Source organism: Eptesicus fuscus, chromosome 22 (assembly GCF_027574615.1).
Source record: "Eptesicus fuscus isolate TK198812 chromosome 22, DD_ASM_mEF_20220401, whole genome shotgun sequence".
NCBI lineage: Eukaryota > Metazoa > Chordata > Mammalia > Chiroptera > Vespertilionidae > Eptesicus > Eptesicus fuscus.
In genome coordinates, this window is record NC_072494.1 from 17,089,257 (window position 1) to 17,115,667 (window position 26,411).

Here is a 26,411-nt window from a genome sequence, read left to right on the forward strand (position 1 = left end):
GGTGTTTGGTCAACAGGAGGCAATAAAATGCCCTGAGCTGTCTGGCAGCTAACAATCCTATTCAGGTTTGGGGGAAGTGCCCTTTAGCCTTAGCCATTTCCAACAACTACATATGTGGCTCACCCTTGTTGAGCCTCCCAAGTCCCATCAACCTTTTGACGGAACTCTTGTAATTATTACATGCTGGAATTGGTTCCCTTCTTTTTGTAACTCCTCATCGTTTGGCTTCAGGGACACCACACTCTTGCTTCTCATATTATCACATAAGCTGCTCTTAGTCTCTTCTGCTGGTTCTTCCTCATCTTCTTGACTTCTAAATATTATTTTAGTGTCCAAGGCTTTGTCTCTTCTTTTTTTTTTTATATATATTTTATTGATTTTTTACAGAGAGGAAGAGAGAGGGATAGAGAGTTAGAAACTCGATGAGAGAGAAACCTCGATCGGCTGCCTCTTGCACACCCCTCACTGGGGATGTGCCCGCAACCAAGGTACATGCCCTTGACCAGAATCGAACCCGGGACCCTTCAGTCCGCAGGCCGACGCTCTATCCACTGAGCCAAACCGGTTTTGGCAAGGCTTTGTCTCTTCTATAATTCCTGTCCTCACTTAGGGTATACCATCTAGCACCAAGGTGTAAGGTCCATCCTATAATCATGACTTCCATATTTATATATTTTCCCCCTGAACTTCAAATTAATCTATTTGATTATTCACCATCTCCACTTGGATATCTAATAACTTTTTTATGCTACTCTGTCCAAAAATGAATTCTTGATGTTCCTCAAAACTCCTCATTCTCAGTCTTCCCCCATCCATAAATGGAAACTATTCTACTATTTGCTCAGGTCAAATCCCTGAAATCATCCTTTATTTCTCTACTTCTCTCAGATGCTCAATTAGGGTATCTTACAGGTTCTTCCTTAGCAATATATCTAATATCTGACCACTACTCAAACCTCCACTCCACCATGTTGGCCCAACAACTATCATCTCTTGCCCAGACTCCCACAGTAGTCTTCTACAGGGTCTCCCTGCTTTTACCTTGACCCTTTCTATATACTCTTTTCATACAGCATCCAAATAAAACTCTTGAGGCATCATCTCTCTAACTGACTTGGAGTTTCTCAGCTACTTCTCTTAGTTGTATTTTATTTTTATTTATTAATTTTAAAAATATGTTTTTATTGAATTTAGAGAGAGGAAGAGAGAGAGAGAGAGACAGAGATAGACATCAATGATGAGAGAGAATCACCAATCGGCTGCCTCCTGCATGCTCCCTACTGGGGATCAAGCCCGCAACCCAGGCATGTGCCCTGACTGGGAATTGAACCGTGATCCTCTGGTTCATGGGTCGACACTCAAACACTGAGCCAGACTGACCGGGCACTTAGCTGTATTTTAGATGCCAGACTCAATATACCAACAGAACACTTAGCTTACAGCTAGGGCCCCATCTCTAGTATAATGCTAAAACAAATGTATGATATGTTGATAATAATAAACACCCATTTGTTTGAGTGGCGGGCGGTTAATATTGGTGCTTTAGTAGATGTCTACCCACAAAGTCTTGAGAGGAGAAAGTAAGTCCAATTCAGACACCTGGACTCATAATCCATTTACAACAGCCACTTAGGACAGAAGCCCCTCAAGAGAAGCCAGCAAAGGATATAAATCTATCTTAAGGTTTTGAGAAAACACCCAAGTAGGAAATCAATGTAGCCCTATTATATGACTCTGTTTCTCTTTCTTCTTAACATTGATCACTACTTGGTTTTCATTTGTTTATTGCCTGTCTCCTCCTTTTTGAAATATAAGCTTAATCTGGTTTACTTAAATTAAGGTTGTGACTAGTGGCCTCTCTCTCCAGTGCTGAAAGAGCACGTGGCACACGGTAGGTGCTTGATCAGTATTTACAAAATGACTCAAGACACAAAATTAGCTTCACAAAACAGTGCTTTGTTTTTGAGGTTTTAGAAATCAACCCAAAGTCATTTCTTTTGTAGCTCACAACTAATTTCTCCCTTTTATTTTGAGGGTAGGTGAGGATGGGGTGAAGTGCAACTTTAGTCTGAGTTTACTGAAGACAGAAGCATCAAGATTAATGTAAGTGAGAATAGTATTCTAATTTCATTATCCAGAGAATATCATGGTTCCTGTTCCAGCTTTGCCAATTACACTCACAGTTTCCTCATCTGTAATGTGGGGACAATTATAGGGTTATTATGCGGGTTAAATGAGAAAATAAACACATGTTAAGGCCTTAGGGCAGAGCCTCTAACTGCATCAATAAATGCAGCTACCTGGTTATTATAATACTTGTATTGGCGGTACACTACTAATCATAAATTACTACATCATAAATCCACTCAAAGCTAATATTGAGTCTTGGTGACCCCGAATCTAACAACACATTGCTTCCGTTTGCTCCCCATAATTCACTTGAGAAACCCATTGTAGCACAAGCTTTGGTGCCTTGACTACCCTTGAGGGGTTCCTAACCATGGCCTACAATCAGCAGGAAGTAAATAAGATTTCACGGCCGAAACGAATGTATTATTAGCCAAAGCTGAAAGCACTCAGGCCTTTACAATCTCGCCGTGAATCGCTGGAGGGCAGCAGGGACGATGTCTTAGTGAACTCTGCAGCCCCAGAGCACCTGGCAGAGGGCAGTCAACTCCAGTAAGTGAATGGCCAGCACATGCTGACCTCTGGGGGCGCGTCTTCAGGCCGCCAGTCGCTTAGCGCGCGCGTAAGCACAACCACAAGCACAGGAGCGCGCACCCAGGGGCCCCGCGTGCACCAGCTGCAGGGAACCCCGGAGGGGTCTGAGGGGTCGCTCGGAACCGCGCTCGCATCCGGAACTCAGCGCCGGACGCGCCCTCTGGCGGCGGGTGGACCCATTTGCGTCGGGAAGGAAGCGCGTGAGGCGACGCGGGGCGACGCGCGGCGGAACTCTCCGGGCGGATGGAGAAGCGCGCGGACGCCGCGACCCGCCGGGGCGACCTGCCCGGCTTCTTACAGACCCTTCCGAGCCGGAGCCGAGCCGAGGCGGCGCGGGCGGGGGCGCGTGTGCAGGAGCAGGAGCTAAGGCAGTGGGGCCTGACAGGTCAGTGGCCCCGGGCGAACTTCCGCCCGACCGACTGCTCGCCGGGACTGGCTTCTCCCCGGTCAGGACCCCGCGCCGCGGACGGTGCTGGGCGCCGCGAGGGGGCCGTCCTGTGGGCTGTTTTCCTGCGGACCTCAGCACCTTCCCTCCCTTCCCGTACCTGCAGCGGGGCTGGGCGGACAGGAGCCCCTCCGGGGCCAGGTGGCCATTCCCCGCCGGCGCAGGGCGCGGGGCTGGCGGACGCAGCTGGAGAGGGATTCCGCGCACCCGGCGCGGCCCAGGGGAGGGGGAGCCTGGTGGGGCCTCGTCCTAACGGGAAGACCTTCCTCTGCAGAGGCGGCGGGTGTCCTGACGCCCCCGGGCTGGGGTTTACAGTTTCTGTGCCGGTGGGTTTGCAGGCCTGTTCTTGGGGTTTCCGTCGTTAGTTCTGTGAAACTGTCAGAACTCGGCTCCCAGCTCCAGGTTTCTTAGTTTACTGTGCATGCGCAGTTCTTGGAGAATTACCCCCGGCAAACTCCCTCCCCTTCCTCCTCCCTCCTGCTGTGTTTTGAAATGTGCACCCAAGCTTTTGTCAGTTCGTCACCGCACATAACTGCCCCTCTTACTTTTCCTAGCCCTTCCTTCCCTAAAGTCAACGAAGATCAAACCTTCCAGCCTCTGGATAGGGAGGGGGCGCCCCCTCACCCCTTGATGAGGGTGAGCTATGGCTCCCCAGTTGGCCTCCACTGACACTGTAGGGTAGTCTCATTTCCTCTGGACAATGATAAAGGTCCCGGGTCTCCACAAGGCCTCCGATGACACCGCTTTCCAGGGTGGTATTGGAGAGGGCTCATTAGGATCTCCTAGGGGTAGAAGTCCAGGCATTTCTGGGTTGTTAATTTTTTCACCTCCAAGTCTTCAGAGTTGACTTACGTGTGTTTTTTTATTGTAACATTCAGGATTTTTAGTTGCATTAGCAGGAAGAATGGTGAAAAGAAAATCTCCATCTTCCCAGAAGCCATTTTGGTCTTTCACATTTTAGTCTTCTTTGATTCGTTGAATTTTCTAACCTACAAAGTGGAGATAATACCTACTACATGGGATTGTTATAAGTATTAAAGGAGGTAACTTATATGAAGTGTTTACTACTCTCCCTGGTATTTAGTAAGTGCTTAATAAAAAGAACTTATTTTTTCCAAATGTTCTACAATTATTATATATGGCCTAGTTTCTTTTTAAAGGTCGTGAATTCAAACCAGAAAATTATGGTTTTGTTAATAGTTAGTGGTATGCCTGGGGTCTTCCCTTCTCCCAAGATGTAGCTATTTTCTGAAATTGTATATTCTTTCCCCAAGGGAGAGAAGAGAGACAGCAGAAGGTCCATGTGGATTGCAGCCTCATTTCCTAGAATGGACACTGGCATGAGAGTCAGGCCCCAGTTGACTTTCTTATCTGTCATGTGGATCCCATAATACTGGGCTTTGAATATAATGGTGACTAAATCTGCTGAAAAAGCAGTTTGGAAGTCAGCAAATGTTTACATATTTGTAACTTCCCACCAGAGGATATGGCCAGTAATGTTGGGGGTGTAAGGATTTAGACCATATCCTTCAGTTGAAGTCTTAGAATATAGCCTGTGTGTGTGTGTGAGTGTGTGTGTGAGCTGAAATATTTGCTGTTTGGACTTGCTGTGTTTCTTATTTCTAGGGATTAACCTACGCTCTTATCAACTGGAGGGAGTCAACTGGCTAGCCCAGCGCTTCCATTGTCAGAATGGCTGCATCCTGGGAGATGAGATGGGCCTGGGTAAGACCTGCCAGGTATGTCACTTCACCTCTGGTTGAGGGTGAGAGTACTGGCTCCCCACGTGGTCTCCACTGATACTGTAGGGTGGTCTTACCTTCACTGAAATACCTTCTTACAACTCATTTCTATCTTTAGTTGCTAGTATGCATTTTTATATTAGGTGGTGAAACGCCTGAACCTTTATTTAGAGATTCTGACATTGGAGCTGACTTTTCTAATCGGGACAGTTTTGAACTGTGTCACTTGTTATAGAAGACCGGAAAAAAAACCCAAGCCATGCTTAGAGAAAGGGAGTTACATTTTATTAAGGGCAGGGCCAGAGAAAAATGTGCCTTTCAAATTCTGGGCGCCCCCACATGGAGGAAACCTTTTCTATTTATTCTTTTCCTAGCTCTTTTGTCTCCCAAATTTGGAAGGAGACTTCCGGGCCTTCTGGGAAAGAAGGCCTACGTGCTGGGAAGGGGCCATGAGACCATATCTCCAGGCCTGGCCTGGTGTCAGCACTGACAACTCTGTCTGGGGCATAGTTTATGGCCTCTCTGGAATGGGAGTAGTCTTATTTTCCTTGTTATTTAGCAAGCAAGTGTTTACAGAAGCCAAAATAGCAGGGTTAACATTTCAAACAGCAGTTTTTATATAAGATGGATGCTTCATCACTACCCTTATTTTAGTTACTGGCCAGGGTTTTTCTCTTGTAAAACAAATATACCTGTCTCAGGGGTCAAATTGTTTCTGTCTTCCTTAGCAATACTGTAACGAATTAAGTTAGCTGGATCACTTCTGATATTAATTTCCCTTCCTCAGTGAGGAGAGGGCCACTTGTCATTTTTCTAGCATGTTAGAGAAGTGCAGGAGAGATACCCTATGTTTTCCAAAATGCCTTGGACATGTAATGGTAGGACATAGTCTAGGGATAGTATCCTCAGCAAAAGCTAGACAGAGTGGTTTTAATCCAATAAGTACTTACTTATTGGATGATTTTTCTGAGCACAATCTGGATTGGAAAGTGATAGGTAATTAAAGAAGAAAATTACTTCTATTATAAAATTAATGTAATTTCAGTTAAAAAACAACAACTACCAAACCATAACCACAGAACTCTAATCATAACCATAAATAGTAGTGTATGTTTTACAATGGTTGAAATTATAACGCACTTATAGTTTGTATTTTAGTAATCTAACACTGTCATTTCCATTTCTGTTCTTCCCAATGATTATTTTTATTGGCTACTTAATATTCCTTCAAGAGAAATGATCATAATTTACTTAAATGTCCTGAAGATGAGGAATGATGAGTTCCTTTTTTGTTGTGCTACTTAAATTAACCTCGGTGTGAACACCTTTGGGAATTTGCTTTCTCAGTATTTTTGATTGTATCCTTAGGATAGATTTTTTTCAGAAACACTTTAGCATTTGGGGATGGAGGCTTCTCAGACTTTTTGTTTTATAAAGGAGAGCTATTTTCTCTGTGTAGCACAGCAATCTTCTACAGAAACTTTTCTAGTCAAAATTGTGTACAACCATATCCTTTAGTAGGCCTATTTGGTTTTACAAAAATTTTCATTTTATACCCCTACTTAAGCTTATGAGGCATTACTTATTGTTTTGTTTTTTTTTTTACACTAGAATGTCTATTCCAGGAGAGCTAGTAGTTTTATCTATTTTGTTTACCGTTATATACCAGAGCTCCGAATAGTAGCCTAGCAAATAGAAGGTGCTCTATCAATACAGAGAGGAGGGAGTAAGTTAGGGAGGAAAGAGAACCTGGTAAGCAGCAGAGGCCACCACGTGGTTGGTCATTTTCACAGTCATACCCTGACACTTGCTGTATGTTTTCAGAGTATTCCTGATCTCTTGTATATTCTTTGCATTGTTTTCATTGATTTCTGTAGTCTTTCCTGATATATATACATACATATAATTTAAAAAATTTTTTTGCATTAGAGGTTCAAGTGTATAAATATTGAGCACCATTGCTTGTTAACTGTTGATATAATTGAGTGCCATAGATTTCTTTGGCAATGATTTTGAAGCTTACATGATTTCACTCCAGGAATGGATGACTCTCCTAATGTGCACATTATTTTTTGTAAACAAAGTGTTCTGTAAGAGTTTGTGTTCTCTACAAGGTTGTGGGAACTTTGTGGTCGTTTCTCATATGGAAATGTGATCAAAACTGCCTTCTTTTTCTGTGTTTCAGACTATTGCTCTCTTCATTTACTTGGCAGGAAGATTAAACGATGAAGGACCATTTCTGATTCTTTGTCCCTTGTCTGTGTTGAGCAACTGGAAAGAAGAGATAGAAAGGTACAGAGCAGATGTAGCTGAAATTTTATTTTTTGCATTGATTCAGGTTTTTTTTTCTTCTGAGTGATATGTGAACTGTGATTAAACAACAAATTGCCCTAAACCGTGAGTGTATGTTTTTCCAGAAAACTCTAACCTGAGGTAATGTAGATAAAGACTGAGGCTCTGGATGGGAGGAGGGTCCCATGTTATTGTTGCTATTTGGCAATTTGAAGGTCAGTCCTCATCTTTAGTACATTTTGCTGAACTAAAGGAGAAACCATCTTTTTCATAGTGACATATGGAGTAACCAATATGGGAAAAATATTTTGTCCTTAGAGTTAGCACAAGACCCTTTTTTTAGATGTTCCCCAGACCCTCCCCCCTATTACTCTGCACAGGATTGCAGAGTCCCAGGCCTCTTTCTGATTGCAGGGCATCCTGAGGCCTGCCCATCTGCAGTCCTCCCATGAAATGTGCTTTTCCAGATAGGCGAGCCCTTTCCCATGGCTCTGTGTTTGTGTTCATCTGCTTCTTTTCTTGGATTCAGATTTGCTCCAGGTCTTTCCTGTGTGACATATACAGGTGACAAAGAGGAGAGAGCCAGCCTACAGCCAGACCTAAAACAGAAGCCATGTTTTCATGTGTTGCTGACTACCTACGAGGTACCCATTTGTTCCTCTACAGCAAGAACTCTTAACTTGGGACCCTAGAAGTAGTAAAATCCATTGGAATTATGTTTAATGATTTTTGAGAACACACATTTTTTCTGGGACAGTCTTACTTCGATCAGATTCTCAGTGCCGGGGTGTGACCAACGAAGTGAAGGCGAAGGCTTCCCAGGGAGGTGGCACTTGAGCTGCTGCTGCTTTTTTTTTTTTTTTTAATTATATTTTATTGATTTTTTTACAGAGAGGAAGGGAGAGGCATAAGAGAGTTAGAAACATCGATGAGAGAGGAACATTGATCAGCTGCCTCCCTGCACACCCCCTACTGGATGTGCCCGCAACCAAGGTACATGCCCTTGACCGGAATCGAACCTGGGACCTTTCAGTCTGCAGGCGGACGCTCTATCCACTGAGCCAAACCGGCCAGGGCTTGAGCTGCTTCTTGATTGATGAATAGGTGGCAGACAGGCAGGCAGGGGAAAGGGTTTGTGGGCTTAGGCATGGTCTCTGTTACTTGAGGATGGGAATAGTGGACACTTAGTTCCTGTCTCTTTTAAGACCTTGTTCTTCATGCTAAGACCAGGTCACTGTAAGCAGGACTTACTCATGCCTCCCTTTTGCATGTCTAAGATAGTGCTACTTAGACATTATGTTCATAACTCATTTTACTTAGTAAATGAATAGGACTTCACTCTTATTAATCTCAGAGTTATACTAGTACCAGCCTTTCTAATGTATTTTCCTTAAATTTTCAGATTTCTTTGAAAGATGCCGCATTTCTAAGATCGTGAGTATGTTGCATTTCTTCAGAAATTGTGTTAAATGTATCATGATACTCATGTATTTTCTTCTTTCCTGCATGTCTTCCATGAGTCTTATTTACAAACTAGAGGCCCAGTGCGTGAAATTCGTGCACTGGTAGGGTCGCTAGCGGCTGCTGGCTGCTGGCCAGGGCCTCCCTCCCTTCCCCCAGCCGGCCCCATGCCCTGGTCGAACTCCTGGAAGAGCTCCCGATTGAGGGGACAATTTGCATACTATGCTTTTATTATATAGGATAGGAGGCATTGCAGGAGTCCTACAGTCTAGCTCCCTAGATTGTATGTCCTTGGGTTAGTTACTTAATCTCCATGAACCTCAGACTCTTCATGTGTAAAATGGGGATGATTAACTCTCTTACCTTGGGTGGCTGTTGTGAGGAGTAAATGGAATAAGGTGTGCCTGATAGGAGGTGAACAGATACTAGATTCTTTCAGTTGCAACTTGCATAGCCACCTTCAGGACTGCTGTTTGGAGATTTTCCTATAACGTAGGAGGTGACTGATTTGAGCCTACAAAATTAACGTTTTAGAAAGGGAGTGTTAAGAAGACTTCTAATTAATTAGCTTTCAGGCTTCATATGTGCTCATGAAGTACAGGAAACTTACATCTAACTCTTAGTACCACCTGAAAATAAGGCTGACATGTTGCAGTATAGGGTCAAGATAACAGTTACAGTATAAATTAAACAAGAGCTAGACTTTAGGTAAATAAGAAAAGAATATATGTTGACAGAGTTTCGCGTTCTCCATTGCATGTGTAGTTATGACATGGTTAGGTGGGGATTTGCATCTTTAATATTCTGAAACTTTTGTTTTCAAAGTGCTTATCAATATTTTAAATGTTATTTCTCAGTCAGGTTCTTTAGAGTTGAATTTTTTTCATCTTATTTTGAAATACTAAAGGCTCAGTCATAGATTTCAAAATGACTTCCATCCAGTATTTTGTTTCACTTTTCATTTAAGTGAGCATTTGACCTTATTTTTCTGTAGGAGAGGATATGCTTTGCCTCTCTTTTGTTTATTTATTAATATCCAACTTAATATTTGTTGAAGATTTCTCCTCTGGAATGATACTGTTCTGGGAGTTATCAGAAATACCAGGAAGGTAAGCCATAGAGCTACCTTTAAGAGGACATTAGCTCCAGGAGAGGGATAAAAAAATATATAGATATCCATAATACAAGGCAATATACGGGGCATCTCAAACAATGAAAAGATTGAGGCATAAATGATATTCAGTACTTTATATAAATTATCCTATTTATATAAATTATCTATTTGATAGCCGAGGAAATGAGGTTAGGTAACCTATCCACTAGTAAATTGTAGATAACAGTTACAATAAACATTAAACAAGAGCTAGACACCCAGACCCAGCACTAGTGCTGTGGAGCTTTCTCTTAAGCGTGCTTCTCAAAGGATGTAGGTGCACTGGAGTTTCACATTGTTCAGCAGAAACACAACCTTTCTACGTCAGATTATCTGTCTTGAGTCCCTTCCAGGTGAATTGAAGAACCTACGTAAATGAAGGGCATTTGTAATGTTGACTCAGTATGAATCCCCAAAACACAGATAGGTTCTTTTGATAACAGGAGTGGGCAAAAGTAGGTTTACAGTTGTGGGTACACGAAACAGTTTATTCTTATATTCTTATTTACTAATTATTGCATTATTTTCTATGCAAACAACTGTAAACCGACTTTTACCCCACCCTGTATTTGGCAAGGGTACACTGTGTATTACTTTATTGCACACTCTGAGGATACGTGGGAAGTGTAATGTAATCTCTGCCCTAACGAGGTTTATTATGGGGAGTTAAGACTGTGCATGTAACAATAAGAAAAATAGGAAAAATTTTTATGATAGGCAACAGACTTATACAATCTCTGAGTGCTGGAATTTCCTCCACCTCCTCCTTTCCACGGAGCATCGTTCAGCGTGTCTTTTGATGAGTGCCTTTACCTCCTTCCTTTTACTGAGTCCAGATCCATCTCCCTGTAGCCTGTTGCACTGAACACGCTTTTGTTGGATGCCTGCTTGCTGTGTAAAAACCTAAATGTCTGGTTCTTCACAAGGGAACAGGACCCGATCTGTTTTGAATGCTAATTCAGTCAGGCACACAGCTTTACACTGTGGCCACGTTCACACCTTATCGGTGACCAGTGTCCAACTGCAGCTAGACTTTGTTCCTGGTAATCCTTAAATGCATCCCTTGCTCATCCTTTCCAGTGGGAATGATCCCAGTTCCTGTGTTCTCTTTGGACCCCCAGTCTCTCTCCACCTGGACCACTCTCAGAAAGTGAAGGGAACTAGGTGTCTGTTTCGGTTCCATTTTCTTGATGTTTCACTGCAGCCTCAGAGGAAGAGGGCTTCCTCTTTGTAAGGCCAACCTCTGCTCAAGATCTTTTTCTAACTTTTTAGGGATTTTTATTTCCATGCCCACTATCTTTCCAATATGCTGTTTTACTTGTATATACATTTAGTTTTTTTAAGTATAAATTAATGTAATGGAATTACCGAATGTTTACAAACAAAATAAAGCGTTAAAAAATCTTATAACTTACACTTCATTATCTTTTGAGTGGTTTACACATTTGTGAACAGATATATTTATATCTTTTTTGGTTGTCATATAGGCCTATCTTATTGCAACATAATCATCTTTATTATTTAAAATGCTGTATATATTTTATAACCTATAATTGGACCTGTTATGATTTTTTTCTATTTTAAATAATGCAGCTGGAAATGTGCACAGACATACATATTTTAAAAAATATTTTGAATTGTTTGGGGGGTGTTGGGATGAGCAGCTTCCCAGAAGTGTTTGAATGAAACCTCTTGAGAAATTGTTATAACGTACTGTGTTCCAAAACGTGCTCTGGCAGCCAGTGGATGTATCTTCCAGACATCTATCACATTTGGTCCCATTCACCACTTCCTCATTTCAACATCATATTATTTTAGCTATTGTGACACCGTTGTCGGTTTTCTTCTCAGTCTGAGTCTCAGCTCTGCCTCGTAATGCCTCTATGACCTTGACCAAGTCACCTAGCCTTTCTGAGCTTTCAGTCTCCTTGTTGGTAAAATGAGCACAATAATGTCTACAAATGTCTACAGTAAAACCTCGATATAATGGAATAATTTGGGCGGAGGGGGAGGGGTTGTTCCTTAATGCTGAAAGTCCGTTATATAATAAAGTAGGTTTTCCAAATGCGTATGATAAAAAATTGACAAATCAGTTCATTTATCTGTTTTTACTTATTTGACACATTTTGTGTACTTGAAATTAAGTATGTATGAAAAGTTTGAGTTCACAGAAAAGTTTTCTATAAAATTACTGTAATTTTAAATTTATACTGAATAGGTCTAGTAAATGTGTGCATTCACCAGCCACCACAAGTAAACAAATGCACACGGTTGAGGTGTGGCTTAGCACATGTCGGAACTTCATTAAAACTGCTGCAGAGTCTCGCCAGGAGACAACAGAACCAATTACTGTGCATGTGATCACATGCTAATCATTCCCTGAACATTGTTTGCGGGTGGTGACTCTTGGATTTATTTTATTTTTATTTTTAAAATATATTTTATTGATTTTTTACAGAGAGGAAGAGAGAGGGATAGAGAGTTAGAAACATCGATCAGCTGCCTCTTGCACACCCCCCACCGGGGACGTGCCCGCAACCAAGGCACATGCCCTTGACCAGAATCGAACCCGGGACCCTGGAGTCCACAGGCCGACGCTCTATCCACTGAGCCAAACCGGCCTTGGCGACTCTTGGATTTAAATATGTAGACTAGTTGTAGATATGTAATATTTATTTATATCGGCGAAATTACTGCAATGTTTTTTCCCCAACACATGGCCTATTCGCTAAAATTTGTTAATAATAACAGTGACTTAGTAACAAAACAAAACAAAACAAAAAAACCCAAACCCCTGTCAATTTAATTATAAGCAAATCTTGGTTAAAAGCATTTTAAAATTAACAAGGTGTTAATTTTCACATATGACATACGGACTGGAAATTCTGTCCGTTAAATCTGAAGTCCATTAAATCAGGGTCTGCAAAATCGAGGGTTTGCTGTACTCACCCTATTCTGGTAGATTAAATAACATACATAAAGAGCCAAGCTCAGTGTCTGGCACACAGTAGGTGGTTCTAAATGTTTCATTTTACTTTCTGTCTCTGGCTCTTTCCTATCTTGGGAAAATTCCTTTTATTTAAGTACCTTATCTGGCTGAAACCGGTTTGGCTCAGTGGATAGAGCTTCGGCCTGTGGACTCAAGGGTCCCAGGTTCGATTCTGGTCAAGGGCATGTACCTTGATTGCGGGCACATCCCCAGTAGGGGAGTGTGCAAGAGGCAGCTGATCGATGTTTCTAACTCTCTATCCCTCTCTCTTCCTCTCTGTAAAAAATCAATAAAATATATTTTAAAAAAAAAGTACCTTATCTGGATATTGTCACATGTACATGGTTGGCTCTCAGATAAGAAGGCAATTTGAGTGTGTTTTTAATAGAATGGGATTAATATTCATCTTCCCAACAATACTCACAGTTGTGTAGTAAGACTTTTGAATGTGAGATACGTGTTTGAGTTACACAAAACTGAAAGCTTGGATTTTTCTCTCACAGCTTCCATTGGAGTGTTCTTGTTGTGGATGAAGCTCACAGGTTGAAAAATCAAAGCTCCTTGCTGCATAAGACACTTTCAGAGGTAAACTCACAGGATAGTTTTAGTTTTTAATATAACTTCCTTATAAAAAACATTAGTTTAGGCTTGCATAGAGCCAATTAAGTTGAAACGTTTTTTCAGTCACATTCCTGAAGAGCTGAATGAACATTTTGTGGGTGGCAAGGAGGTACTTAATGTGGCCTAACTTCTTCTTCCTCTAGTCTTTTACAAAGGAGATGTTTTCAAACATTTGGTTATCCAGTGAATAAGTTTCTACACCAATAAAATACATTGTATTTTTGGAAATGTTTCAACTCTCTCTTTAAAGGGGCAATTTCTTTTAAAAAGTTCATTATAATTTTTCTGCCTGCAATAGCAGATATATCTGATATATTGTACCCTTTTCCCATATACCTGTTAAAAAGTTTAGCAGTTCACATAGAGTCACAAAGAGACTGATTTCATGCCATTGAATATTACCCTCAGTCTTTCTTGTCTTAGTCATACTTTTGAGTATGACACCCTTGGTCTCATTTCCTTCTCTTGATCTCTGACCTCATTCTGGCAAAGTGGATGAGAAATGTTATTACAGCCCGAGGTTTGCCATCTCTCCTGAGGATCCAGTGGAACAGCTTGTACATATGAAGCGCCCTACTCCTTAATCAAGTAAAGGCTTGTTCATTCATGAGACCACATGTGTGAATTTCTGTGACCATCATTGAGGTTTGGTCCCTGTCCTGTAATCAGTTAATAAATTTAGAGGTCATTTGAAGAGAAGTCTGGATTTTATACTTATTGGTTAAAAGTTACAGTTTTTAGCATTTTCATGCAGATGTGGCCACTGTCCATTATTAGCTCAATCACAAGATTGCTATCCTGTGGTGAGTCCCTTTCTGCTTTATTGTCCTTTGCCTTCTTTTTAGGGACTTGTAACAGTGTCTTTCTTCCCCAAGAGGTTTACATGTGCTGGTGCCTAAGCTTATAAGAGACTGTTTCATAAACTACCAAGTTAGTTTACTGATTTGCAAGGGGAAAAGAAAAGCAGGTATAGTAAAAGAACACGAGGGGGGAAAAGGGGACATATGTAATACTTTCAACAATAAGTATTTTTTTTTTATTGATTTCAGAGAAGAAGTGGGAGAGAGATAGAAACATCAATGATGAAAGAGAATCATTGATTAGCTGCCTCCTGCACACCCCCTACTGGAATGGAGCCCACAACCCGGGCATGTGCCCTGACCGTGAATTGAACTGACACCTCCTGGTTCATAAGTCGACACTCAACCACTGAGCTACCTTGGCTGGCGACAATAAAGATTTTTTTAAAAATAGTGTTGTGCCCTAGCTGCTGTGGCTCAGTGGATAGAGCATCGACCTGTGGACTGAAGGGTCCCGGGTTCGATTCCAGTCAAGGGCACATGCCCAGGTTGCAGACTCCATCCCCAGTGCCGTGCAGGAGGCAGCCGATTAATGAGTCTCTCTCATCATTGATGTTTCTATATCTCTCTCCCTCGTCCTTCCTCTCTAAAATCAATAAAAATATATTTATAAAAATAGTGTTGTGTTTTCAGATTGGTAGAATTCATTACTAGGGTGCTGTTCTAAGAATGTCCACAAGACAGCACTATGCAACTTTTCCCTGAGGAAAAGAGCCTTCTAGGTCTATCAATAGGGATTTCTCAGACTGGCAGAATTCCTTACTAAGGTGCTGTTCTTAGAATGTCCATAAGAGGGCACTGTTGTAACTCCTCCCTCTCTAGGGTGCTGTTTTCAGAAAAACACACACACACACAAAGATTACCAAAAAAGCAAAACATATTCAAGTCAGTTTTAATGATTGTGTTAATTCATCTATTAACTTTTCTTATGACAAAACAGTATCTTCTTATGACTTTCTCCCAAATCAAAATGTATGAAGACAAGATGAAAGTAAAACCTTCTACTCTGTATTTATTAACATTTGGTATTTATTACTACCATATCCTTGTATACCCAAACATATATTTGCATAATAACCTATTTTAAAAATTAAAACAATACACATACATACATAGGATATGGCTATCCCATTTTGCTGTGCTATTTAATTCAAATGGTGTATGTTCTTGGTAATGTGAGGTCCAAGGGTGTTTTTTGCTTGACCATCAGGTCTATTGTTGCTGTTTTTCCTAAACTTTTACTTCATTAGTCACTTATTCTTGGTGTTATCATCTTTGCTCAAAATGGAAAGACTTTTTTTGCATTTTGGGCTGTATATGACCCTGTGTCTAGAAATATCCGGAAGTCTTGATGTGTTACATGTGATGCACTGTAAAGTTTTATAAAAGGACACTAGAGGCCCAGTGCATGAAAATTCGTGCACTTGGGGGGGGGCGGTCCCTCAGCCCAGCCTGTGCCCTCTCGGAGTTCCAGGACCCCTCGGGATGTCCACCTGCCAGCTTAGGCCCACTCCCTGGGGGATCAGGCCTAAGCTGGCAGTCAGACATCCCTCTGGCAGCCCAGGAGCTCTCAGGGGAGCAGGCCTAAGCCATTAGTTGAACATCCTTAATGCTGCAGTGGAGGCAGGAGAGGCTCCCGCCACCACCACTGCACTGGCCAGCCATGAGCTGGCTTCTGGCTGAGCAGTGCTCCCCCTGTGGAAGCGCACTGACCACCAGGGGGCAGCTCCTGCGTTGAGCGTCTGCCCCCTGGTGGTCAGTGCACGTCATAGCGACCAGTCATTCCCAGTAGTTCTGCAATTAAGGTCAATTTGCATATTACCCTTTTATTATATAGGATTCTTTTAGCCTCAGCAGGTTTGGCTCAGTGGATAGAGTGTTGGCTTGCGGACTGAGGGGTCCCAGGTTCGATTCCAGTCAAGGGCTCATGCCTGGGTTGCAGGCTTGATCCCATTGTGGGTTGTGCAGGAGGCAGCCAATCGATGATTCTCTCTCATCATTGATGTTTCTATCTCTCCCTCTCCCTTCCTCTCTGAAATCAATAAAAAAAAATTAAAAAAGGACATTCTTTTAGTATAGATTTTGTTTGTGCTTATAGCAATGGGGCCTGCTGCTATAACTTTGGGCTTCTCAAACTGCATGAATATATGCTATTTACCTCTGATGCCTCAGTGGACTCCCCCACATAGGTGATAATATAGCTTGAATCCCCACATACATGGAGTAATAATGATCATGTTGAATACTCATGTAGTACTTCAGAGTTCACAAAGTGATTTTATTTACATTCTTACAATGGTATCTCCATCACAGTTATTATCCCCTTTTAATAGTTGAAACCAAAGAAGTGTTATTTCCTACATCAAACAGATAGTATGCAGCTAGAACCTGAGCCTTTTGATTTCATGTCCCTGTGGTCATTCCATTAAGTCATATCTCTGTTAATACGGGTAAAGCTTGTGATGGCTAACTCTGCCTTGCTTTCCAGTGTTACAGATTTTTTACTTTATTTCTTTATGTATTTGAGTTCTCAGTAGTCTTCAATCTCCTGCTGACCGGTACGCCCATCCAGAACAGCCTCCAAGAGCTCTACTCCCTCCTCAGTTTTGTGGAGCCTGATCTCTTTTCCCAGGAGCAGGTGGAAGATTTTGTTCAGCGTTACCAGAATATTGAGAAAGAGTCTGAGTCAGGCAAGTGTCCTTCGGACAAACTGTTCCCTAGAGGTCTGGGCCCAGAAACTGGCCTCGCGCAAATAGGTTATAGATAGAAAAGAGAGAATCAATAACCAGAGGATACCTTCCAGGAAGATAAAGAGCCACACACACACACAAAATCAGATGTTGGTAGATTTCTCATGTTGTTCCCAGTTGTCTGCTATTCGTGGCTCTCTTATTTGTTACATGATTCTACAAGAGGGTTTCTTTGGGTGAATTTTGGAAGAAATAGAAAGTGTCTGCTAATTTTCGGACTTTGACACGTAATTTCTATAAGGACTCGTTAACTTTCTGTGCTACTTCCTGAGGCAGAAAAGTATATGGGTGCGATAGCCCTAAACTACTGTTCAGCATTCCACAACACTGGCTCTTCCATCAACATTGCACTGAAACCGAAAGTCTGGGATGGCTGTGTGGTGGAAGTGAACGAGGAAAGCCTTCCTCCTTCATACATTGCCTGTTGTGGGCTTCTTCCACTCGCATCTGTGCACCTCTGCCTCATAGAATTATCTGTATATCCCTATGATATTGTCCCAGGCTGATTATTCAAAACAAATGGTAGGCGTTCTACTAGTGGGTATGAATGTACTCGGTGAGTATGAATTGGAAAGGCTTCTCATACAAAAATCCCCACACTTCAGGCTGAGGATTCCTTGGGGAACCTGCTCTGATGTTGGTGCTCATGTTTAGGGTTGCGAGAGAAAATATATGACACCTAGTCAAATAGTACATGGGACATACTTGTATTAAAAAATCACCTGAAATTCGAATTTAACTGGAGCCTTGTATTTTTATTTGCTGTATGTGGCAACTATACATGCAGTGTAATGCCAATTTTGGCTAATTTTGAAGTTTACCACACTTAGGGGAGGAACAAGGGAGTTGACGTCAGAAGAAGTAAGCAACAGTAGCATCTAGCTATGTGACTTTGGATAAGATGCTTAATTTTTCTGAGCCTCACTTCATTCTAAAAACGGGGAAATATTACTTGGCCTGTACATTTCTCAGATGTTGTGCTGATCAATGATATGATCAGTAAGAATCAAGTTCTTTGGGTATTCCTAGTTCTTGAGTTAAGAGCTAGTAATGATTTCAGAAGGAATTGGAAAGAACCCAATGAAAGAAGAAACACTGAAAAATTACCATATTGGCTTAGAATGCAGAATTGGCATGAAAATGAGAAAAATAAATTGCTGTATGTTCTCTAGTAATTGGTCTTACTTCTATCCCACACTTCTTGTGTGGTTTTTTTTCTTACAGCAAATGAACTACACAAACTCTTGCAGCCATTTCTGCTGAGGCGAGTGAAATCTGAGGTAGCTACGGATCTTCCCAAGAAGACAGAAGTAGTGATATACCATGGCATGTCAGCACTGCAGAAAAAATACTACAAGGCCATTTTGATGAAAGATCTAGGTAATCAGAGGGCACTTGTCTCATGCAGGGAAATATTTTATAATCACACTCATTTTGTACAGCAAGGCTATGGGCTGGAATTTTGTATTCTGAATATATTCAGGTCAGCTACAGTGAAACTGGCTGAGTATCTTCAGTATAACTCAGACTTGATTGGCTGTTGCAGTTGTGAAATTTCCTCCCCCACCTCTCCCACACTCAGTTTTCCTTATTGCAAACACTTGTAGGTGTTCCAGTCATGCCTTTAATTTTCCCTCCCTCTTAGATATTTACATTTTAGAACGTTTTTGTTGAATCAAGTTCACTGGGAGGAATTGGGAGTGAAAGGGAGAGATAGGAGTGGAACAATCTCTCTGTTTTTTTTTTTTTTTTGTCCCTTGGCCCCAGAGCAGCAGTTAAAGAAGGAAATTTAGAATTTACAAAAGAATAACAAAGTTCTCCTGAGTTCAGTTCATAGTTAGTGTCCTTCTTAAAACAAAATGATGGTTAAGGAGACTTCCTATGGATGTGCTGTTAATTCTTAATGCGATTCAGTGGAATTTGGGAAGTTAATATAGGTTTGAAAGATATATTATTAAAACGAGTAAGATTATTTATGGAAACATAGAAGGTTTCTTTTTTGTTGTTGTTGTTGAGTAATTCATCTCTATTTCTCTCTCTCTCTTTAAAAATTCCAGATGCATTTGAAAACGAGATGGCCAAGAAAGTTAAACTTCAGAATGTCTTATCCCAGCTTCGAAAGTGTGTGGATCACCCATACTTGTTTGATGGTACGGCAGTGCTTTTTCTCTTACTTTATGTTAACATTTCTGTGGCCAACCTCATAGCATAATTTTTCAAAAGAATTGCCTGTATTTACTGTCTATTTTCCCTCCATTTTATTAATATTTTTATGTTGATGTTATCTAACATATCGATCATATACAAATTTCTTCAGTTGTCCCCTATAATATCCCTGATGGCTACTTTTTTTTTTTTTTAAATTCAAGATTCAGTCATAGATCCTGCTTGCATTTGTCATGTCTCTGTTCTCCTGTAATTGAGAAATATCTCACTTTTTTGTTGTTGCCGTTTTTTGTCTTTCATGAAATTGGCAATAAAGTAATCGAGGCCATTTGTTTTAGGGGATGTCTTATAATCTGGATTCATCTGATAATTTTTATGTAAGATGTCCCTTTGTCTTGAACCCACTCAGCCTTTCACCACTGTTACTCCTAGTTTACCAATGATCTCCATGTTGCCCAACCAATGATTGTCCGTTCACATTTTAATTAATGTCTCAAAACCTGTGACACAGTTGATCACATCTTTCGTGTTCTTCACATGGGTTTTGGGGCAGCACTTTCTCTTCTCCACCTCTGTCACGTCTACGCCTTCGTAGCCTCCTTGGCTGTGTCCCTCTTCATTTTACGGATGCCTATCAGTTCCCTCTAAGTGCTGTTCATTCTGTGCATTCTGATATGTAATGTTTTCATTTTCATTCAAACTGTTGTGGTTTTGTAATTCGTCTAACTGGTAGTCTTTGGGACAGTGCCAGGACTTCTGTGGCTGGGGGGGCCCTAGTAGGGATCGGAACAATGCAGAAGGTTTGCTGCAGTAATTTTAAGGGAGTCTTTGCCAAGTAGCACGATGAGTTGTTTAAAAACGTCACAGCATCTTAATTAGGTGCATATCAGAACATTTTTTTTTCCAAGGAGGGGGGTGTTGGGAACATGTACATTTTGAAAGCAGCCCTCCAGGTTAACCTGACTGCCATCCCCAACTTGAGACTTACTAGAGTATACAACTAAGCCTATTTCTTAATTTGTTTTCTAGAGTTAAAGCCTCAAGATAATTAATTTTGGGTCTCTTTGGCCTTTAGCATCTCCCTGTGCCTCCGTATCCTAGAGTCAGTTTGTTCCTTGGATAAACATTTATTAGGCATATTGGGTGTGCCAGGCCCCGTGAGAGATGGTGAGCAGCACCGAGATTATCATGCAAACAAACCATTATAAATTGCCTCAAAGGGAGACAAGATGTGGGCCCAGTATCAGTTGGAAGGAGCTGGGCCTCTTGCTGTAGCCTGGCCATGGGTTTCACCATTCACGGGGTCTGGCCTGGCTGAGGAGCACTATTGAGAGTGGGTTCTCTCTTGTCCAGGTGTGGAACCAGAGCCTTTTGAGATTGGAGACCACCTGATTGAGGCCAGTGGGAAACTTCACCTGCTGGATAAGCTGCTGGCATACCTATATTCTCGGTAGGTGGCTGTGTTACAGAATTTAACAGGTGACCGAAAAATACACAGGAGTACCCGGGGATACAGGAAAAACCCATTTATTTTCAGATGTTTCACATGCACTAGTACAGTGACTCAGGGGGTCAGTTCTCCAAATCCTGAGTAAGCCCATATGGAGGAAGCTTTCTCTCTATACCCGTTGGTTTCTTTGTCCTCCATATATGGATCAGACTTGCAGATCTTTTCGCGACCTTTGCAAAAAGCCCCATGTGTGTTGGGATGGGGGGACATGAGACCACACCTAAAGGCCTGGCCTGGGTTGTGTATTGTTCATGGTTTATGGCTTCTGTAAAATGTGAGTATTTGGGTAAATAGGTCTTGCAAGACCAGATAATTAAGAAAGGGGCAGTGACTAGACTAGAGGCTAACAGGAATGTACTGATTAACTAGGTACAGAGTCAGGCTGCTGGTCTCCCCCCCCGAAAATGTCTTATTTTCCTCATCATTTGGCTCATATTTTGTGCTCTGAGCTGCTGACTGTTAAAACCAGTATAATCAGGAACTTACTGATTTCTTGAGATTAATTTCAGTTTTTCAGTTTTCAAGACCCTGATTCAGGTTCTACCTATGTAGCTACACCTCCTACCCCTATTCCTTCCCATTCTACCCCATCAGCTCCATAATCATCCTTTCCTTTCTTGAATTACTACAGCACTTAGGGTCCTAAAATAGTACTTGACCATGCACTGCCTTAATTGGTGTAGATTAACCAAATCACTCAAGCTATGTGGTTTAGTTCCACAGGGACAGTGATAACATCAAGCATTTCTTTTTAATTGCCTGCTGGTAGCTTGTATTGAATTGGCACATAGTAAGACTTAATAAATGTTTGCTTTTGTTAACCCTGTGATGTTTTATTTTATTATTTTTTTAATGTTTTAAAAAAATTGATTTCAGAGAAGAAGGGAGAGGGAGAAAGAGATAGAAATATCAATGATGAGAGAGAATCATTGATCGGCTGCTTCCTGTACACCCCACATTGGGGTTTGAGCTTGCAACTCGGGCATGTGCCCTGACTGGGAATTGAACTGTGACTTCCTGGTTTATAGGTCGACGCTCAACCACTGAGCCAAGCCAGCTGGGCCTGTGATGTTTTGGTTTTAACCCAGGAAAAACTTGGGAGATTCTATCTTAGAGATGTGAATTGAGCCTTGGGAGACCAAGTCATTTCTGGAGCCTCTAAAAGTTCAGCTAAGTGTTCAGCTAAGTGTTCAGCCGGTACCTGATCCTCCTAGTCCCCAGAGGGACAGAGTAGTCTAGAGAAGTCTAGCTTCCAAAGTATTTAAAAATTCTTGGAACTATTTCCCCAAGTGGGCCTGAACCAACCTAAAACCTCAGATTTGGCAAAAGCACCCACCATTAGGAATGTGCTAGTCAAATGATTGCATGTCTTACTATATTCTGTTGGCTCTGATATATCTACTATAAGTGTGTTAGAGTTGGAGAGGATCCATAAATATCTTCTCTCTAACCATTTTATTTCATAGGTGTTGAAACTGACCCAGAGTGGTTGTGTGACTTGTCTAAGGTCAGCCAGTCAACAGTTGGTAGAGATGGGATTAGAATTGAGGTCCTCAGCTTCAGGTTTAATGCCTTTTCCTATTTGGGGCTAGAGTCTTGAAGGAATTCTTCATAATTCTTCCTGTTGTACCCATTGCAAGCTCAGATTAAATGAAAATACTGTTTTGACAGTGCCATACTTCTTTGTGTGTGACAGCTTAAAATAACTGACATCATGGGGCTCTAGGCTTGACTTCATTCTTGGCTTAACCCATTTTGCCTCCTCCTCTCTTCACTCCTCTTTCTATACATAAGTTTTCTCATGTATCTTATGGGATATCACCTGCCCCTTGTTTCTCTAATGCTTCATAGACTTCAACCAGCATAGCTCTAGAAGAGAGGATAGTGACTTTACACCCTCAAGTAGATGTTGATGGCTACAAACACTACAAACTTCAGTGTTTTCAGGTTTTTTGGTGCATTTGCATTTTGCATTTTACTCTTCTAATGTCTTTATTTGCTGTTAAACTAAAATTTTCCTCCCACTTGGTAAATTGATCTTAGAGAGATCAATTTGGTTATCCTAGGGCAGTGGTCAGCAAACTCATTAGTCAACAGAGCCAAATATCAACAGTACAACGATTGAAATTTCTTTTGAGAGCCAAATTTTTTAAACTTAAACTTCTTCTAACTCCACTTCTTCAAAATAGACTTGCCAGGCCGTGGTATTTTGTGGAAGAGCCACACTCAAGGGTCCAAAGAGCTGCATGTGGCTCGTGAGCCGCAGTTTGCCGACCACGGTCCTAGGGCTTCATACACTCCCTGGTGCATTAACACATGCCCCTGGGGATATTCCCTCTCTGCTTTGAGAACTACTAGGAAGGATATTGCTACATTTGGACCTATGTCCTTACATAAGGCATTTAACATTTCAGAGGAAATCGCTGTAAATGATTAGGACGTTTATACTTCTGCTTCAGCATTTCATTTATTTATAAACTTGCATTCTTTGGTAAATTTCACTTGAAACTTTTCTTTTTCTTGCCAGGGGCCATCGAGTTTTAATTTTCTCCCAAATGACCCAGATGTTGGATATTCTCCAAGACTACATGGATTATAGAGGTGACATCCCGTGGCCACTACATTTCTCCAGCTTTTTTCAGACTTACCAGTCCAGATAGGGTCCTAAAGAGTAATCTAGGGCGTGGGGATGTTACAGAGGAAAGCACAGAAGAACATTACTCAGACCAAAAGCAGATTAAAAGTAAAGAGAAAAGTGTGTGATGCAAGGATTGACAGCAGGGTGGAGACATGTGGGCAGAAATAAACACATATTCCCATCGGTGATGTGATTTAAAAATATGGGTCCTGGAGAAAATGTGTGTTGCAGAAATGTTGAGAATTTTTGCAATGTATGGTAAATAGTTTTAGTGAAAGGAGCTATCAGTGTCCTGCAACATTCAACTCAACAGTTGAGTACCTGTTCAAGATCAATAGAAGAGATGAATACTGAAATTATAGAGATCCCACATATCAACCAAGAAAGAGGTAAATGAAATAAAAAAAACAAACATATATTTTTATTGATTTCAGAGAGAAGGAGAGAGAGAGAAAAACATCAATGATGAAAGAGAATCATTGATTAGCTGCCTTGTGCACACATGTGCCCCAACTTGGAATCAAACCATGACCTCCTGGTTCATAGGTCAACGCTCAACCACTGAGCCACACTAGCCAGGCAAGACAAAGAATCTTAAAAGCAGCAAGAGAAAAGCAGTTAGTTACCTACAAGGCATCTCCTATAGCTAGTTACCTATAAGACTGTCAACTGATTTCTTAACAAAAATTTTGCAGGCCAGGCCAAAACCGGATTGGCTCAGTGGATAGAGCGTCGGTCTGCGGACCGGAAGGTCCCAGGTTCGATTCCGGTCAAGGGCATGTACATTGGTTGCGGGCACATCCCCCGGTGGGGGGTGTGCAGGAGGCAGCTGGTCGATGTCTCTCTCTCATCGATGTTTCTAACTCTCTATCTCTCTCCTTTCCTCTCTGTGAAAAATCAATAAAATATATTTAAAAAAAAAAATTTTGCAGGCCAGAAGGGAGTAGCAAGAAATATTCAAAGTGATGAAAAGCAAGGACCTACAACCAAGATTACTTTACCCAGCAAAGCGATTATTTAGAATCAAAGGACATTAAAAGAGCTTCCCAGACAAGAAGAAGCTAAAGGAATTCATCACCACCAAACCATCTATATATATAAAAGCCTAAGCAACCATTATGACTGAACAACCAGAACAACTGGAATGACCAGTTGCTATGATGTGCACTGACCACCAGGGGGCAAGATGCTCAACACAGGAGCTGCCCCATGATGGTCAGTGTGCTTCCACAGGGGGAGCGCCACTCAGCCAGAAGCTGGGCTCATGGCTGGCTAGCGCAGCTGCAGCGGTGGGAGCAGTTGTGGCGGCAGGCGCAGGGGGCGGGGATGAGTGCGAACAGCGACCCGGCTCGGCTCCTCCCTAGCTGCCTGCCACTTGGCGCACTGCTACATCTCCCAAGGGGTCCCGGATTGCGAGAGGGCACAGGCCAGGGTGAGGGACCCCTCCCTTCCACACGAATCTGTGCACTGGGCCTCTAGTTATTATATAATGTTACAGGGTCTTGAAGAAGGAGGGAGAGGAGGGGGAGGAGGAGGAGAAAGGGATAAAAATATGAACAATAAAATGGCAACAAATACTTATCTGTCAGCAATTGAATCTAAAAAACAAACGAATAAGCAGAACAGAAACGGTCTCATAGTCACAGAGACCTGATAGTTGTAAGATGGGAGGGGCTTGGGGAGATGGGTGAAAAAGGTGAAGGGATTAAGAAGTACAGATTGATTGTTACACAATAGTCATGGAGATGTAAAGTTCAGCATAGGGAATATAGTCAACAATATTCTAATAACTATGTATGGTGTCATTGGATATAAGGTATTGGGATGATCACTTAGTAAATTATATAATGTCCAATCACTGGGGTGTACACCTTAAACTAATATAATATTGTATGTCAACTCTAATTGAAAAATAAAAAATTATTTAAGAAAAAAAGAAAAGAACTCATAGACAGTCTCTCAGAGCCACTTGATGCCCCAAAGGTACTATAAACTGGTCCAGTGGACACTTGCAGGAAATGCCATTGGCACATTGAGGAATCCCCAGATTTGTAAACATGGCTTGAGCACATAGTTCCCCTCTCCAACATGGGTCTGTAGTGAAGCCTGAAGCCATCTGGCAAGCTCACTCACCAGCTCCCAAGTGCTTGTCTTACTGCTTGCATAAGTGAGAGTTAACGTCTTAGCATGGTCCACAGTGTGCTTTAGGGTTGCTCAGGATAGTCAAGATTGAAATTTAAGTCCAGCAATCGAAGTATATCTTATCAACTGCATGTATTTAAAACAACTAGAGGAGTACATTATGGAAAGTTCTTTGGTAAGACAATAAAATGACCCCTACATTTTAAACTTAGCCTGTGGGATTTGCTTAAAATTGGGGCATGCTTGTATAGGGAAAGGGACAAAATTAGCGTTTGGTTTTGAGCTGACAATGTTTTATTCCTCAGAGTATTTTAAAAGGATTAGTATTTGTTTTCTTCCTGTATGTGAAGGCTACAGTTACGAGCGTGTGGATGGTTCCGTGAGAGGAGAGGAGAGATACCTGGCCATTAAGAACTTTGGACAGCAGCCCATTTTTGTATTTCTTCTAAGTACCAGGGCAGGTAAGTCACATTGGCATTGACAAAGGCAAATAAGGGATGACACAGGACTTTTACATCCCAACACTTAGTATGTTTTTCCTTATTTCTCTGAAACTTTAGGTCAGTACTGAGTATAAAACATGGGACTTTTAGGTCGTTGCCATAAGTTTACCGAGGTACTGGACCTCTGGCATGGTTTTCTATTGTCTCCAGCCTTTCTTAGCTGTCATCTCATCAGAGAAGTAAGGCTGAAACCTGGGGTCAGTAATTTTGTGGAAAGTTTTATTCATAATTAATAGAGGTAGCTCTCCTCCCCAGCCATGAATTTGTGAAATGAAACAGGAGTCTGTCCATGACTTAAGTACCCACTTTTGCTGCTTTCCCCTGCTCCCCTCATTCTGTTACTTTCAGTGGTTAAATTTTCCCAAGTCAGGCAATATGAGCTCAGGGAGCATTTTTAACCACTACAAGTTTCTGGAGT

The 26,411-nt window shown here is 41.6% G+C and overlaps 1 protein-coding gene across 1 annotated transcript in view; it reads left to right on the top strand.

Moving 5' to 3' along the window:
* Window positions 1-2,922: 2,922 nt before the first annotated feature.
* The window catches only part of CHD1L (chromodomain helicase DNA binding protein 1 like), a 44,663-nt gene continuing 21,174 nt past the window's right edge, over window positions 2,923-26,411 (top strand). Inside the window, exons 1-12 of the mRNA XM_054712084.1 lie at window positions 2,923-3,106; window positions 4,793-4,905; window positions 7,094-7,200; window positions 7,730-7,844; window positions 8,603-8,634; window positions 13,307-13,388; window positions 16,812-16,974; window positions 18,259-18,414; window positions 19,092-19,184; window positions 20,554-20,650; window positions 23,238-23,311; window positions 25,841-25,951. Of these exons, the coding sequence (XP_054568059.1) occupies window positions 2,965-3,106; window positions 4,793-4,905; window positions 7,094-7,200; window positions 7,730-7,844; window positions 8,603-8,634; window positions 13,307-13,388; window positions 16,812-16,974; window positions 18,259-18,414; window positions 19,092-19,184; window positions 20,554-20,650; window positions 23,238-23,311; window positions 25,841-25,951 (1,285 nt within the window). The 5' untranslated portion in view covers window positions 2,923-2,964. The remainder of the gene's footprint in view (window positions 3,107-4,792; window positions 4,906-7,093; window positions 7,201-7,729; window positions 7,845-8,602; window positions 8,635-13,306; window positions 13,389-16,811; window positions 16,975-18,258; window positions 18,415-19,091; window positions 19,185-20,553; window positions 20,651-23,237; window positions 23,312-25,840; window positions 25,952-26,411) is intronic.